General features: G+C 32.9%; 1 protein-coding gene across 1 annotated transcript in view; it reads left to right on the forward strand.

Annotated features, from left to right (window-relative positions):
• FBXO8 (F-box protein 8) overlaps positions 1 to 11197 on the forward strand; it is a 55477-nt gene extending 44280 nt beyond the window's left edge. Inside the window, exons 4-6 of the mRNA XM_010360727.2 lie at positions 6060 to 6178; positions 8082 to 8278; positions 10255 to 11197. Of these exons, the coding sequence (XP_010359029.2) occupies positions 6060 to 6178; positions 8082 to 8278; positions 10255 to 10442 (504 nt within the window). The 3' untranslated portion in view covers positions 10443 to 11197. The remainder of the gene's footprint in view (positions 1 to 6059; positions 6179 to 8081; positions 8279 to 10254) is intronic.
• Positions 11198 to 15322: the final 4125 nt, after the last annotated feature.

Here is a 15322-nt window from a genome sequence, read left to right on the forward strand (position 1 = left end):
TGTGGCAGTTTTGTTTTATTAGTGACACCAATAAAACAAAACAAAACATCGTATAACTTTTATTGACACCAACTGTTACACAATATATGTGCCAGGTGTCTGTGCCAGTAGACAGTACTTTCAGTACCAATAGTCAGTAATTTTTTCATTTGGCTTTGCATGTCTAATTTTCTAGACAGAATTCACTGTGTTCCCAAATACATATTTACGGATTCTGAACATATGTATGGTAGATTTTGCTTAACCTTAACAAGAGATGGGTTGAATTCACATTAACTTCACCTAGATTCTCACTGCTACTTGGCTCTCCTTTAGTTTATTCCTAGTGAATTCCCAGTCATATCCTACATCGTTGTTGATAGAAATCTTCACCACTTTGCCCAAGAATCCAAATCAGCCCTCTCTTTTCCAGTGCTCCCCAGATAGTTAGTCCTCTCTAAGAAGGAAACCAACATGTCCTTTGTTTTCTGCTTTTCATTTTCTTACTGTAGCTGTCTCTGAGCCAGTGTTACTGTGCTGTCCCCCAGGCTAATCATTATAAACTCCAGCAGTATTTTCAAACCCTTCCCCTGCTCACTTTATCGGCTTTGCTGCCCCTGCAGCAAAATCTCCTGCACATCAGTCTTTTCCTGTCTCCATTGACCAACTCTCTTTTGTCTTCTGACATGATTAGGTTGAAATTATCTTGAAAAAAAAAAAAAAATACTTTCTCTTTTTTCCCTTTAATTTTGCCATTTTTTCCTCCTTTGTACTAATATATTTTTCAAGTGAGTGGACAATACTCAGTTTCCTTACCTTGAGCTCGTTCTTTCGTTTTCTTCTTGGATTTCAGCCTCTGCTACAGTATGGAAAGAGACCTCTTGAAAGTCACTTATTTCCTCCCAGTCACCAAACTCAGTGCCCTCTTCCTATTCTAGCATCCTTAAGCTATTTGAAAGAAAAAGAAAACTAGCTGTGTTCCTTTTGCTATGCACTTAGCCCACTAAGATTTTTACTGATTAGGAAACTAAGGCTCAGGAAGATTGAGTAGATTGTTTATATTCATGTCATCATTAAGTTGCAGAACCGTGGCTTGGTCCCTGTCCTAAAAATGATGCTCTTTCCATCATACTGCGTAATTGCACTAGACACCCTGTTCTTTAAATCAAAGACTCTTGGCCTCTGGAATATTATTCTATCCTTTTCTTCATTACTCCCTTACTGAGCCTCCTTATCCAAGATCCTGAATCTGTATCTTCAACCCTCACTTTTAAAATATATCCTATTACATTACCAACTACCTACTATGCCTTTCTAGTTATATCTGTCATCACCTAAAATGCAACGTTTCTAAAAGCTAATTCATCACTGTTTTCTTCAAATCAACACGCTCCATGACTTTTTTTACCTATCATTTTCTGTCAGTCATTTCCCTCTTCATCTAAGCCAGAGCCATCAGCTGTCTTTCACTTTTCACTGTCACATGGCTTGATAGCCAGCATATTTATCAAGTTATTTTCATATATGTAGCATATTTCTAGTGCTTTTTCATATGTTCAAACCTGGACAGTGGTATAGCCTACTATCTATTTATTAAGTGAGTGCTCTGCTGAATGGCCCACTATCTAATTTTTCTTTCGTTATTTCTCTTTATATTGCTGCCAAATTCACATTGTATCCCATTGCTTCATCAGGTTTAAAAGCCTTCAGAGGCTTCCAGTTAGATTTAGTATAGAGAATAAACTTCTTACCCTAAAATTCAGCGCTATTTCTGTCACTGTCATAGTCTGGTTGTAGACTTACTCTCCAACCCAAAATATTTCCCGCTCCTTCCTAAAAATAGTCTTTAAAAATTTTATATTACTTTTGCTCATATAATACAGTATTAACTGGAACATTCTTTTCCAGTGTTCCCTTCATTCAGTGCTGTCTAAACCCCTTGCATTACTTCAGTCTAGTCTCTAGCAGGAAACCTTATCCAAATGTCCTATCCCATAGTGACTTTTTTTCCTTTCAGTGAACTACTGAAACACTTTTCATAAGCATTCATTTAGATTTTCTTCTACTGCCATGTACTATTGATGTACCTTGGCACAAGTGTGTATTCTAGATGTTTATGTACATGTCTTATTGCCACATATAAACTTAAATTTTCTTAGGGCAAAACTGTTAACACTACTCAGTGTCTATCACTGAATACCTTGCATATCACACCTTCTGTTTAATATATTTCAAAAATAAAATGTAGACAATGTTAATGTATTATTTCATGTTTTAAAAAACATTTTAAAGCAGATGCATATATGTAAATATGCACAGATATACATACATCTATTTTACAAGCTAGTCTTTAGGCATTCATCTTTCTATCTAAATGTAAAGTGAACTGGATACTTTTTTTAAAAAAATCAAATGACTATGAAATTTATAATTAGTAGCATGAACATTATTTACCAGTTTATTTTCCCAAGAAATATGAGGCCTAATATCTATTTTAATAAGAGGAATTTTATTTACCCCACTGTAACTATCCTTTAAAACTATATATATTTTTTTTAATCTATTTTGGCTAATAGTTTCCTTTCACCTGACAAGAACTGATCTCTGTGCTTGGAGATAACTGAGATCAGTCATGATGGTTTCACCCATTATAGTACTGACACCATCATGATTCATCTCAGAGTTATCTGACAGAACTGTCTCAGAATTCTCCCCACATGCAAAAAAAGGAACTACATTATGACTGCAACAATTTAGATAATTCTAAAAGTTGAACAGAGTTGCAAATGGGAGTTAAAATGTGTATAGATTAAACAGTCAAATTTAAGTAGTTCTGAGTTTGAAGCTTAATCTTATTTTGAAAATGTAAAAACAACAACAAAAAAAATTGAATCAAGCAAAGACAAATGATTGGTCTTTGAACAGCTCAACTGAAATTACAAGCATTCCCTTCCTTATGTGGTACTAACTTGTCTGCCTATAAGTGACATTTCCTGACTTTACTTCTATACTCATCTAGGATAGGGATTTGTAACCTGCACTCCTTAGATGGAATTCAATTTCTGTTTTAAAAAATGTGTACATGCATTATTCTGGGAAGAAGTTCTGTGACTTTCCTAGTACTCAAAAGGGTCCATAACCCCCCAAAAGAGCTTAATATCTTCACTACCACTACACACATCTTTTCCTTTGTCCTTGTGACACAGCCTTTTAGATATCCTAAAGTCTTAATCTTTTCTTCTTTCCTAAGTATATCTTCTTCTCTGGCCTAATACTCCTGCGTCCCTCAGCTCTTTCTTACATAACATGAATTCTACACCCTTCAACAATCTCACCGGGTCTTAATTTCCTTTATCCAGATAAGTCCTAATTTGTCAGTATGCCTTATAAAAGGTGACACACAAAATTGGAAACTTTTATAGTCAATTATTCAGACTATACTGAGCTACAACCTTCCTTCTTTAGAATACTATGTATATATATTAATCTAGACTCATGATTTCCTTTGCATGTGAGACACTGCTCAGATGTCCATGCACATACACACTGCTCAGAGTTCTAGTCCTGACTAATCACTGATACGCTGTGTGGTCTAGGAGTTTCTCTGTACCATTCTTCTAAAATTTTATTTTTAAAAATGCTTATACCACTTACTAAACAAATGTATAGTTATTCAACAGACCTCATACTGTGGTATTTTTTTGTATTTAATTGTAGGTTGGTGTGAAAGTGATTGCAGTTTTTTGACATTACTTTTAATGGCAAAAACCGCAATCATTTCACACCAGCCTAAAATATAAGAAGATAAGAATTTGGATGACTTCCAGCTTCCTTATTAGAGACAGTTATAATCTGGTCTCATGTCTTTTTGTTATTCCTTTACCATTCACTTTGGTAGCCCTTCTAAAGTAATCTTCCTCTCCAAAGGAATCCCAAGCTTGAAGCTGGTGCCTCTTTTCCTCATAAAACCCATAGAGTTGGCTTATTTCACACTGTGTTCCCAGTTTTCAGGGTTGAATTTAACAATTCTTTGTGCTCATGCCTGCTCTTATGTATTTGATTGATTTGGGAGAACTCAGGTTAGATTAGATGTAAAATTCTCAAAATGTGTTTTTTATAAAACAGAATATGACTAACAGTGTATTTTTATGATGTTTACATGAGGCAAATACCAATGTTCATTTATAACTAAGTATCACCAAATGATATTAAAGTGGCATAGATTACATAGCTAGAGAATTAGATATCATTAATGTATATTGTTAGTAGGTTTGTTTATTTTGCACAATTTTTAAAAAGTAGCTTAGCATTAGTTCTACATCTCAGATACTGATTTATGTATGAATAAAGAATCTATTAAATAATACTTAATTGACATTGTTTTAATCATTTCAATTAAAGTTAAATACTGGAAATAATTCTAAAATATTGTTATCCTTCTACACTGAGGAATTTTGGAAACAATTAAACCTGACTTTTGCTAAGCAGATTGAGTATACAGTCAACTCTCGATTATTCAAACTAATGAAGGAAAGGATAGAACAAGCATTAATGGTTTTCTAGTTGCTGCCCCCTCGGACAGTTGATGAAAGCCTCATTCCAAAGAAGTATTTTGGCTTTCCATCTTATCATATTACATTTTCTAGTCCTTGTATTCAGGATTTAGTCTGAAATACAGGTTACAACAGAGTTGACAAGAAAGTTTCACATTATCACATTCTGCTTTTCTTCATGTACATTTTTAAAATCAGTGCCTTAGCATTGCTTTTGTATTATTAAAATTCACATGAAAATTTGATCAAATTGCTAGTAGGCTATTATGTTGATGGCTCATAAAGTTAGTTTTATATAAAAAGCCTTATCTTTGAATTACAACTTACAGATAATTATAACCTTTCAAAAGCATTACCTCGTGGTACCTAATTACTTAAAAAAAATTTTGCCATAAAAGTTTTATGAGAAAGTTTTTATCTTGAAAAGGTTTTTATAGATATTCTTCCAACTTTTAAAATTCTTAATGTGTGTAATATTTCTGAGTACTATGTAAGTGTTTGTAAAGTGAAGAAATGCCAAAGGAATTTATGTGTGAAAACATTATGTTGTGTGTATATAATACGTCATTTTCTCTACCAATTAGCGGCACATAGTGTGCTAGTATCCAGACATAAGTATTCATGGGAATGCATGTATCTGGATAACCGCAAGTTGAAATAAACCCACCTGCCTTTTATTTCAATAACTGCACATTCAAATCCAGCTAAGACATTTATTTGAATGTGACCTCTGTATATGTGAGAGGATACTGTTTTCAGCATTTGATTTTTTTGTTGTTGGTGGTGTTTTGTTGTTGGTGGTTTAAATCTAAAGTAGGTAAAAACTTATGGATAATGCTTCTCTGGAAAACTTTGCATGCAGAGAAAAGGAAATTCAAAGATAAATTCTATGAAAAACATTGAATTGTTTTGTCTTAATATGTTTTCCCTCAGTGTGTGTTGTAGCTGGGTTCTTGTAGAATGTAGCAATGTTTAAAGCCAAAGTAGTACAACCTATAAATTGGCCTGGAGTTGGGCCTCCTTTAAGTTAAATAATTTAATATTTTTCTTCCAGAATAAAATCACTAGTCTTTCATTTGGAGTATTTTTTTTAATCAAAAAACTATTTCCTTGAAAGGCATACTGCAATATATATGTGAACTTTGAGAAATCATGTGTTCTATTAGACATCAGAAGTGTTTGTTACAAGGCTTGTTTTAACGTCTGTATTGTGGTTTCATCTGCAGCCCCCTTCCCCAAATTAGGCCATATTTCTGTATAGTTAATTTTACCTGACATGAGCCAGAAAATTAAATAAGATTTCTTTAACAGTCTTAACTTTGAATTTCCTGCTTTTCATTGCATGTAAACTATCAACCACAAACAATAGTTTCAGTCCAAGTTCTAGCTTGTATTTTGCATGATAAAGCTACAAAAAGTCTATTAATACTGGAAACAATTTATAGCTACTGTTCTGCTATTGCTTAATTGTTAAAATATATAAATAAAGAGCAATTTTATTTATGTAGACTTGTCTTTCTGCTTTAGGGAGTGAACTACTTTATGTCCAAGGGTATCCTAGATGATTCGCCAAAGGAAATAGCAAAGTTTATCTTCTGTACAAGAACACTAAATTGGAAAAAACTGAGAATCTATCTTGATGAAAGGTAAAGACAAAAATTAACTTTTCATCCAAAATGAGTTGAGTAATGTTTTTGATGAGTGAAGTTTTACTTTAATACTGCATAATAATCATCTGGTTGCAAAATTGAGGAAAGACAGGGAAAAGATACCTATATCTCATACATCATTTCTTTTGTGAGCTTTAACTTGTTGATGAGGAAGTTACCATTTTAAAAATAAAAGTCCATACAAAATGGAAGCCCAACGTCTTTGTAGTAGCAAACCAAAACAAAATATTTTTCAGGAATCTGCAACCCTGATTTTTTAAAAGTAGCCATAATCTAAGTGTTTATATTGGTAAAAATTCTGAATTACGAAATTATCCATATAAAAAAGCTAGTACAAAGACAGATTATAGTCATAAACCCCAAATCCTAGGGATATAAGGTATATATATTTGCATGTAGACACTATATAGAAATGTCATGTTCAAGTGAGCAAATTATGAAAATGTAACATTTAGCAGTGTTTTACACAGAGATGATAGTATGCTATTCTGATTTGATAGTTATTCATTTGTACACTTTACTTTTGGTTATTAATGAACTTAAATTTTGGGACAACGTTTTGATGCCACATAACTGAACCACCATTTTTAAAATTATAGCTCTCATGCGAATCTAATCTATGGCTTCAAAATATGTTTACCTTCATTGTAATTCTCAAACTTTTGTACATCTCAATATTTTTAAAGAACAATCTGTAAATGTTCATAATATTCCAGAAACTTTGCTAGAGTAGTAGTACATGGATGATTAAGATATAATATCCCTATCATCAAGAAGTTCACAGTCCAGCATACTGGTCATTGAAACATGTAAAGATGACATCATTAAGTTTTCTTTTAATCTTTAAGTGCCAAGTACCTAGGGATAGGCAAGGATTTTTTTCTTTCTTTTCTTTTTCTTTCTTTCTTGTTTCTTCTTCTTCTGATCTTTTCGTAAATATTTTAAGTTTTGTGGGTCATATGATCTTTGTCACAGCTACTTAACACTCTGCCATTCTGTGGTGAAAGCAGATATAGACAATAATAAACTAGTGTGAATGTGTTCTAATTAAGCTGTATTTGCAAAAGCAGGCAGCAGGCCAGATTTGGCCCAGTAGCTGTAGTTTGCCTATTCCTGTTATATGCAATTGGTAGAAGTTGAAGATTATGATCATATAATCGTGACTGAGTTCAATAAGAATTGAAGGCCATTGTAACAAAGTTTCACTCTATATTGGAATGCTAGTGATTTTTTTAAAAATTACATATACACACACAAATATTTATATTATAGCAAATAAGCTAAATGTATATCAATAGGATTGTTGCATCCATTAGATAGGATTCTGTGAAGCCACTAAAAATAAATTAGGTGGATCTAGGTATAAAGATATACAAAGCTGTCCACAATATACTATGTGAAAAAAGCAAAAAAAATTCTAAAACAATACATAGCATATGTAGGCATTCTTAAAAGTCTGTGTAAATAGTTTTTACCTCTGAAGATGTGAATTGGTGTAGGTGGAGACTTTCATTACTTTCATAATTTGAAAAATAAACAATTCTATTGCTATTTGGATTTAGCCAAGAAGACACTTAAAAATAAGTGGTTCATTTTAATACTAGAGAATTCCTTTTTTTTCATTATAGAGGTAAAATTACTAGGTTTTACCTTGTTTGATTTTGTTATAAACTACTCATGAGAGATTTCAAAGTTAACTTCTTAAATAATCATACTTAGATTTTTTTAATATTGGGAATTATACATATTTCTGTACGACTAGCTGATCTAGTAATCAATAATAAGGTATTTTTATCCAAAAAATGGAAATTTGTTATTTTTTTCTTACCATTTTTTTAATGAAGAAAAGTTAAAGCTGTGCCTTTTTTTCTTTCTATAGGAGAGATGTCTTGGATGACCTTGTAACATTGCATAATTTTAGAAATCAGTTCTTGCCAAATGCACTGAGAGAATTTTTTCGTCATATCCATGCCCCTGAAGAGCGTGGAGAGTATCTTGAAACTCTTATAACAAAGTTCTCACATAGATTCTGTGCTTGTAACCCTGATTTAATGCGAGAACTTGGCCTTAGTCCTGGTAAGAATATATATATTAATAGTACATCACCCCATGCCCACTTTTAGGTAAAAACAGAGACATACGAGACATTTGTCTCACTGTGGGGAAAAATATTCTCAGTAATTACAAATACTTGTTTTACTGTTTGTAGCAGTGACTACTTCATCATTTATGTGAACTTAGAAAAAACAGTTTGTCATAGCTATGGTGTGCGTGTGTTGGTGTGTATATATATACACATAGCTATGTATACAGTCATTTATATTTTTTATATATTACATAAAAATTTATGTATAAATATATATTACAAATTTATATATATGCAAATGTCTATTGGACATGCATATAGACATATATAAATAGACATATAGGCATTTGTATATATACATTTGTTACATGTCTGTATGTCTATGTATGTATATATAGATATTTGTATATATAAATTTGTAATACATATTTGTATATATGTGTATATAGACATTTGTACATATTTAAATTTGTAAATATATATTATATATACATTTGTATATATGTTTATACATATATGCATAGACATAGCTATCATGCATGTATGTGTATGTGTATATATGTATATATACATGTAATTTTTTAGAATACATATAATACACATATTACACAGAATGCATATACATAAAATATGTATGCAATATAAGCAGTCTTTTTCCTTCCAGATGCTATCTACTGTGAGACTCTTTGATTCTACTTTCCATTAAAACAGTATATGTGTGTGTATATATGTGTGTGTGTATATGCACACAACTATGCACACACACATATATACATACATGTACATATATATTCACAACACACATACTGTTTTAAGAAGAAAGTTAGACTTAGCTACATAAGTTCTTTAAGAAACTATTCTTGTTTAGGTGTTAGGTATTTCTACTGGTCTAATTGAAAACTTGAGAAATTATTTTTAAAGCTTTTAATAATCTGCCTATTATGTAATCACCATTTTTCACTGAAATTTGTTTTTAATACAACTGGTTTTCATTGTTTGTGTGTACTTCTATCTATATGTGTATGTTTGTGTGCATATGATATAGCCTGAATCTCCTACATATTTTTTCAATTGGTATAGCTTATCTTTTCATATCAAAAATTTTATTGTGCTTATCTTATTAAACAGATATTACAAAACTGTTCCTGTCATGTGAAATTTGTTGAGCATGCTTTACATGACATAATGTTCAACTTGGCTTTCTTAAGACTGCAGGATTCCGAAATATCAGCTCCATAGTAGTAGAACTATCATGACATTTGTTACTATTTTAATATTAAACATCAAATATTACCCTAAGCATATGTAAAATCTTGTTGCATGGTGCTCAGGTGTAGCAGTCTTTTCCCTAAAGATTTACTTTAAAAAGTAATATGTAAATTCCACAGGCCTTTATAACATGTATCTTAAATGAGAATATTAATAATCTTTTGAGTTATTTACATTTTATTTTCTACTACCAGATTAATACGTTTTCTTGTCGTTAAAGATGCTTTCCAATTAAATTGGGTTTTTGTAAAAGCATTCTATGTAAATTTTTATTTAGAAAGAGGAGCTAAATACTAACAGTACAAATGTATTTTATGGATGTTTGAATAGAAATACCACATTTGAAAGCAAAGACAAAATAAAGGCAATTCTAAGTTTTTTTAATCTAGAATGAATTTTTACTGTACACTCCTAAACTGTTCTAAAGTTATTTTGAAATGAAGGAAATGCATGCTTAATTAGTATTAAGATGGCATTATAACCATCCTGGTTTGCTCAGGACTGAGTTTCCCAGGATGACACGACTTTCAATGCAAAACTGGGAAGAGCCTAGACAAACTGGGATGGACTGGTCATTCTGTATTTATGAGCTAATCTTGATCTCTTGAAATTATCAACGTTTTTGCCTTACATTATGTCCTTGGAATCATATTTTGTAAACCAACTAATAATTTGAACTGTTTCTTTTTCCCTCCAGATGCTGTCTATGTACTGTGCTACTCTTTGATTCTACTTTCCATTGACCTCACTAGCCCTCATGTGAAGAATAAAATGTCAAAAAGAGAATTTATTCGAAATACCCGTCGCGCTGCTCAAAATATTAGTGAAGATTTTGTAGGGCATCTTTATGACAATATCTACCTTATTGGCCATGTGGCTGCGTAAAAGCACAGTTGCTAGGTCTTCAAGTTTTTACTTCAGACTAAAGCTACCCAAGGACTTAGCGGATATGGGGGTTACATCAGTGCTGGTCATTGTAGCCTGAGTATACAATCAAGCTTCAGTGTGCAACCTTTTTTTCTTTTGCCATTTTCTATTTTAGTAATTTCCTTGAGGAACTAAATAATTTTACAGAATTTTTCCTAATTTTGTTTATCATGTTTTGCACAAAGCAGAGCCATTGTCTAACACAGCTGTTAAAGAATGATAAACTGACATTATACTCTAAAAGATGGTGTATTTGTGCATTAGATTTGCCTGAAAAACTTTATCCATTTCCATTCTTTATACAAATACCATGTAATGTGTACATATTTAACTAAAGAGATTTATAGTCATAATTATTTTATTGTAAAGATTTTAACTAAAGTTTTTCCTTTTCTCTCAAACGGAGTTCTGAAATTTATTTGATTCTGATCTGAAACTATTGTCTTCTTAAAAGTTAGATCTGACTTCAGATAGAAACCAATACCAGCTTCCTTTTCCTTTAAACTTTGAAGAGTGTTGATTTGTTACTATATTGCTATGCAAAACTGGCAGTTATTTTTGTAATATAAATTTATAATTTGATTTTTTATTTTAAAAACTGGGTTAATCAAGTCTCAGTCAGTCCTTTAAACCATTTAGGATTTTTTAAAATATCAAAATTTATTATTTATATTCATAGGAATAAAGTAAAATATTATTAGAACTCTGGTAAATGTTTGCTTGTTTATATGTGGTGTGATTATGCAAACTTTACTATTTTTCTAATCTTGATGATCCCTGTTCAGAGTCCATTGACGAGATATTGTGAAGAACAGTAAACACTCTTTACTCATTGGTTCAGTGAGTATCTATCCAGGGCTTTACATGTGTTAACACTGTGTGAGGTACTAGACGTGGGCCCTGCTCTCACAGATAATACATAACTGGGTACTGAGAAGAAAAAAATCTGCTTAGTGGAGAGCAACTATATGAAGTACATAGTTAAAATATGCAGCATTAGAATGATAGAGAACAGTGTATTTATATGGTGAGTTAAAAGTGACCTCCAAGTAAAACGCATAACCTTAGGAATGAAATAGTATGTGATGGGTTGAGCTACTAGTTTAGAGGAGGGAGTTGAGGGAGTTAGAAACTCCTTACTAGAGATATTGAATACTGGCTTCCTTCCAGATCTGACCCTTAGTCAAAAATGGTTGTCAGCATGACAACTGGAATGTTGTACTACAGATTTTTCAAGGACAAGACATACGATAATCAAATTTTGAATGTCTAAGGGACTTTTAGACTGATAGTAAATTATTTCTAAGATTCAGAAGCAAATATCCAAATCATTTTACATGTGCATAATTTTGAATTCCATGACAATTCTAATTTTTAACTTCAAAACTTTTATTACATTTCAAAAGACAAAGGGTGGTGATAACTATTATTTACTATCGTGCCTAGTTTCCAGTGATTAACACTTTGCCCTCTCCCTCTATCTACCTCCTTCTAGTTTTCCTTCTTTGTTTTTCTTCATACCTGTCTCTTACCATCCAGTTCTCTCTGCTTCTGGTTCAGCTTGTATCTTTTCCTTTTTTTGTATCCTCCATTTCCTAAATTTTTTTCTTTGTCCCACTTTATTTTTCTATGTTGACCTGATTATAAATGTGGATTGGGAATATTTGCTTTTCCAACGTTTTCTTAGGAAAATTCCAAACACATAGAAAAGTGAGGCCAGGCACAGTGGCTCATGCCTGTAATCCCAGCACTTTGGGAAGCCAAGGTGGGAGGATTGCTTGAGCCCAGGAGTTTCAGACTAGCCTGGGTGACATAGCAAGACCACATTTCTACTACAAATTGAAAAATTAGCCGGGCGTGGTTGTACACACCTGTCTGTAGTCCTAGCTACTCAGAAGGCTGAGGCAGGAGGATGGCCTGAAGCCAGGAGTTCAAGGTTGCAGTGAGCTGTGATTGCCACTGCACTCCAGCCTAGGCAACAGAGTGAAACTCTGTGTCAATAAAACTTAAAAATAAAATAAATTTTAAAATTTTAAAATAGAAAAGTAGAAATGTTTTACAAAGAATGCCTATATATTCACCATGTAGATTCTACAATTAAAATTTTACTGTATTCACTCAATCATGTTTATCCGTTCCTCTATCAATCATTTTGATACAGCTAAAAATAAGTTTCAGATATAACTTCCTTCCTAAAGACTTAAACTTGCATGTCATTAGCTAGAGATCTTTTTTTTTAGCTTTTTTTTCTTTTTTTTTTTTTTTTTTTTTTTTTGAGACAGTCTACCTCTGCCGCCCAGGCTGGAGTCCAGTGACGCAATCAGCTCACTGCAACCTCCGCCTCCCAGGTTCAAGTGATTCTCCTGCCTCAGCCTCCCAAGTAGCTGGGACTACAGGCACGCGCAGGACTACAGGACTACACCATGCCCAGCTAATTTTTTGTATTATTTGTAGAGATGGGGTTTCACCATTAACCAGGCCAGGCACAGTGACGCATGCCTGTAATCCCAGCACTTTGGGAGGCCAAGGTGGGAAGATTGCTTGAGCCCGGGAGTTTCAGACCAGCCTGGGCAACATAGCAAGACCACATTTCTTGCTTAACCAGGACGGTCTCGATCTCCTGACCTCGTGTTCCACCCACCTCAGCCTCCCAAAGTGCTGGGATTACAGGCGTGAGCCACTGTGCTGGGTCAGCTTTTTTGTTTGAGGTAAAATTTATGTGTACTAGTCAATGAGTCTCCACAAATGCATGTATACCTGGGCATACCAAACCCTGTTCAAAATACACAACTTTACAGCCTATTTACAGATAATATTGTACTATATGACATGAAATATAGAAAACTTACAACCATATAAGCCTCTTTACCCTATCACCCCATCTATTATCTTATTAAATGTATTACATATAGTACATGTTACAGACTCCACAATATGTTATAATTTTCTTTGAACAGACATATATATTGTAAATTTTTAAAAAGTGCTCTTTTATATTTACCCAAATTATCATTTCTGATGCTCTTATTTCTTCCTGAAAAATCCAAGTTTCCTTGTAGCATCTTTCCTTTCAAACTGAAAAACTTGAACATCTATAGTTCATATCTGCTGGAAATTAAGTATGACAAATTTTAAAATCTGAAAATGTCTTTATTTTGTTTTCCTTCCTGAGGAATATTTTTGCTGAATACATAATTCTAGATTAACTTCCCCCGACCCCACATTTGCCATTTTAAGGATATTGTTCCAGTTTCCTGACCTCCATTGTTTCCAATGAGAAGAGGAATGTTCAAATAGTTTTTCCCCTGTGAAGAAATGTAATTTTCCTCTGAATCCTTTATTTCATCAAATATTTTTTTTCGACCCCATTTTCTCTTCTCCTCCTGGGACTGCATTTACGAATAGGCTAGACCTTTTGATATTGTCTCACAGGTTTTGAAGCTCTCGATTTTTCTTCCCTTTTTTTCTCTTTTTTCTTCAATTGGATTTTTTCACTTGATCTATATCGTCCGACTTACTGACTCTTCTGTACTCATTTTCTTTTAAACCCATTCAATGAACTTTTATTGTAATTATTGTGTGTTTTAGTTCTAGAAATTCTACTTAGTTTTTATAATTTGTATTTCTGTGCTGAGATCTTTTCATTCATTGCAAGTGTATTTTTCCTTACACCCTTTAGCATATAGTAGCTACTTTAAGATACTTGATGGCTCATTTCAGTATTCTATTTCAATATTAAATACTTGTCTTTTAACATTTGGTATTTTAATATTCAATATTTCAGTATTGAATATTTCTATGTTCAGTTTTCAAAATTCTTATTTTAATATATTGAATGAATATATTCAATATTCATTTCAATATTCTGGATCATTTCATTGTCAGTCTTCTCTAATTTTCTTTTCTTTCAAGAATGGGTTACATTTTCCTGTTTCTTCATATGTTGAATAATTTAGATTGTGGCTGGGACATGGTAAGTAAAAAGTTGCAGAAACCCTGGATTTTTATTTGTTTCTCCAAAACCTTCTTTTAAAAAAAAAAAAAAAAAAAAAAAAAAAAAGCAGCTAGTTAACTTGGCCAAACTCCCAGCCCAGCTGCAAACTCTGGTTCCCCTAGAGTTCGTGGCAGCTCAAATTTTACTTCAGCTTTTTAACCTGGCTATTGTAGTTGAAATCTCTTCTGTACTTGCATGCTTGGGAGACCAGCCAGTTTTGGCAGTCATACACAGAATTTAGGGCTCTCTCTGTGGTCCTTTTCTTATCAGGACTTCTCTCTGCATTTTCCAGCAGCTGCCATTACCCCAAGCTCTGTCCTAGGGTCCTTCAAGTCAATACAGCTATAGTCTCCACATGATGCAGAGTGAGGAGTACCCTCAGGCTAAGAGCCATAAAAATAGGAAACTCACCCAATGCTATTTCTTCTAAGTATTCACTCCTCTGTAGGATCAGCCTGCTTTTGATTGTTTTCTATTACTTTCACCTAGTTCATTTTTAAAAATTTTGTCCAGAGTTTGTAATTTCATATGTTGGCAGGTGGTCTGAAAGAACTTCTTGACCATCACTTGAAGTGGAACCCTCTCCAATTGGGTAGTAGTCTTTTTACTGCTTCCTATGATTACTGAGTAGGGATTTGTTCCTGGTTATTTTTAAAACTAGGTGAGTAGAAATTTTTAACATGTTCCATCTATGAAAACATTTAGTAAATATTTACCAAATTAACAATTCAGTGTTTCCTAGTTGGTGTCTTACTGCCTTTGGGGGAAAGATATTCTTTCATGAGAGACTGTTCCATGCAGTATACGACATAAGCATGCCTAGATTTTGCCTACTAAATGCCAG

This window comes from Rhinopithecus roxellana, chromosome 2, assembly GCF_007565055.1.
Source record: "Rhinopithecus roxellana isolate Shanxi Qingling chromosome 2, ASM756505v1, whole genome shotgun sequence".
Classification (NCBI taxonomy): domain Eukaryota; kingdom Metazoa; phylum Chordata; class Mammalia; order Primates; family Cercopithecidae; genus Rhinopithecus; species Rhinopithecus roxellana.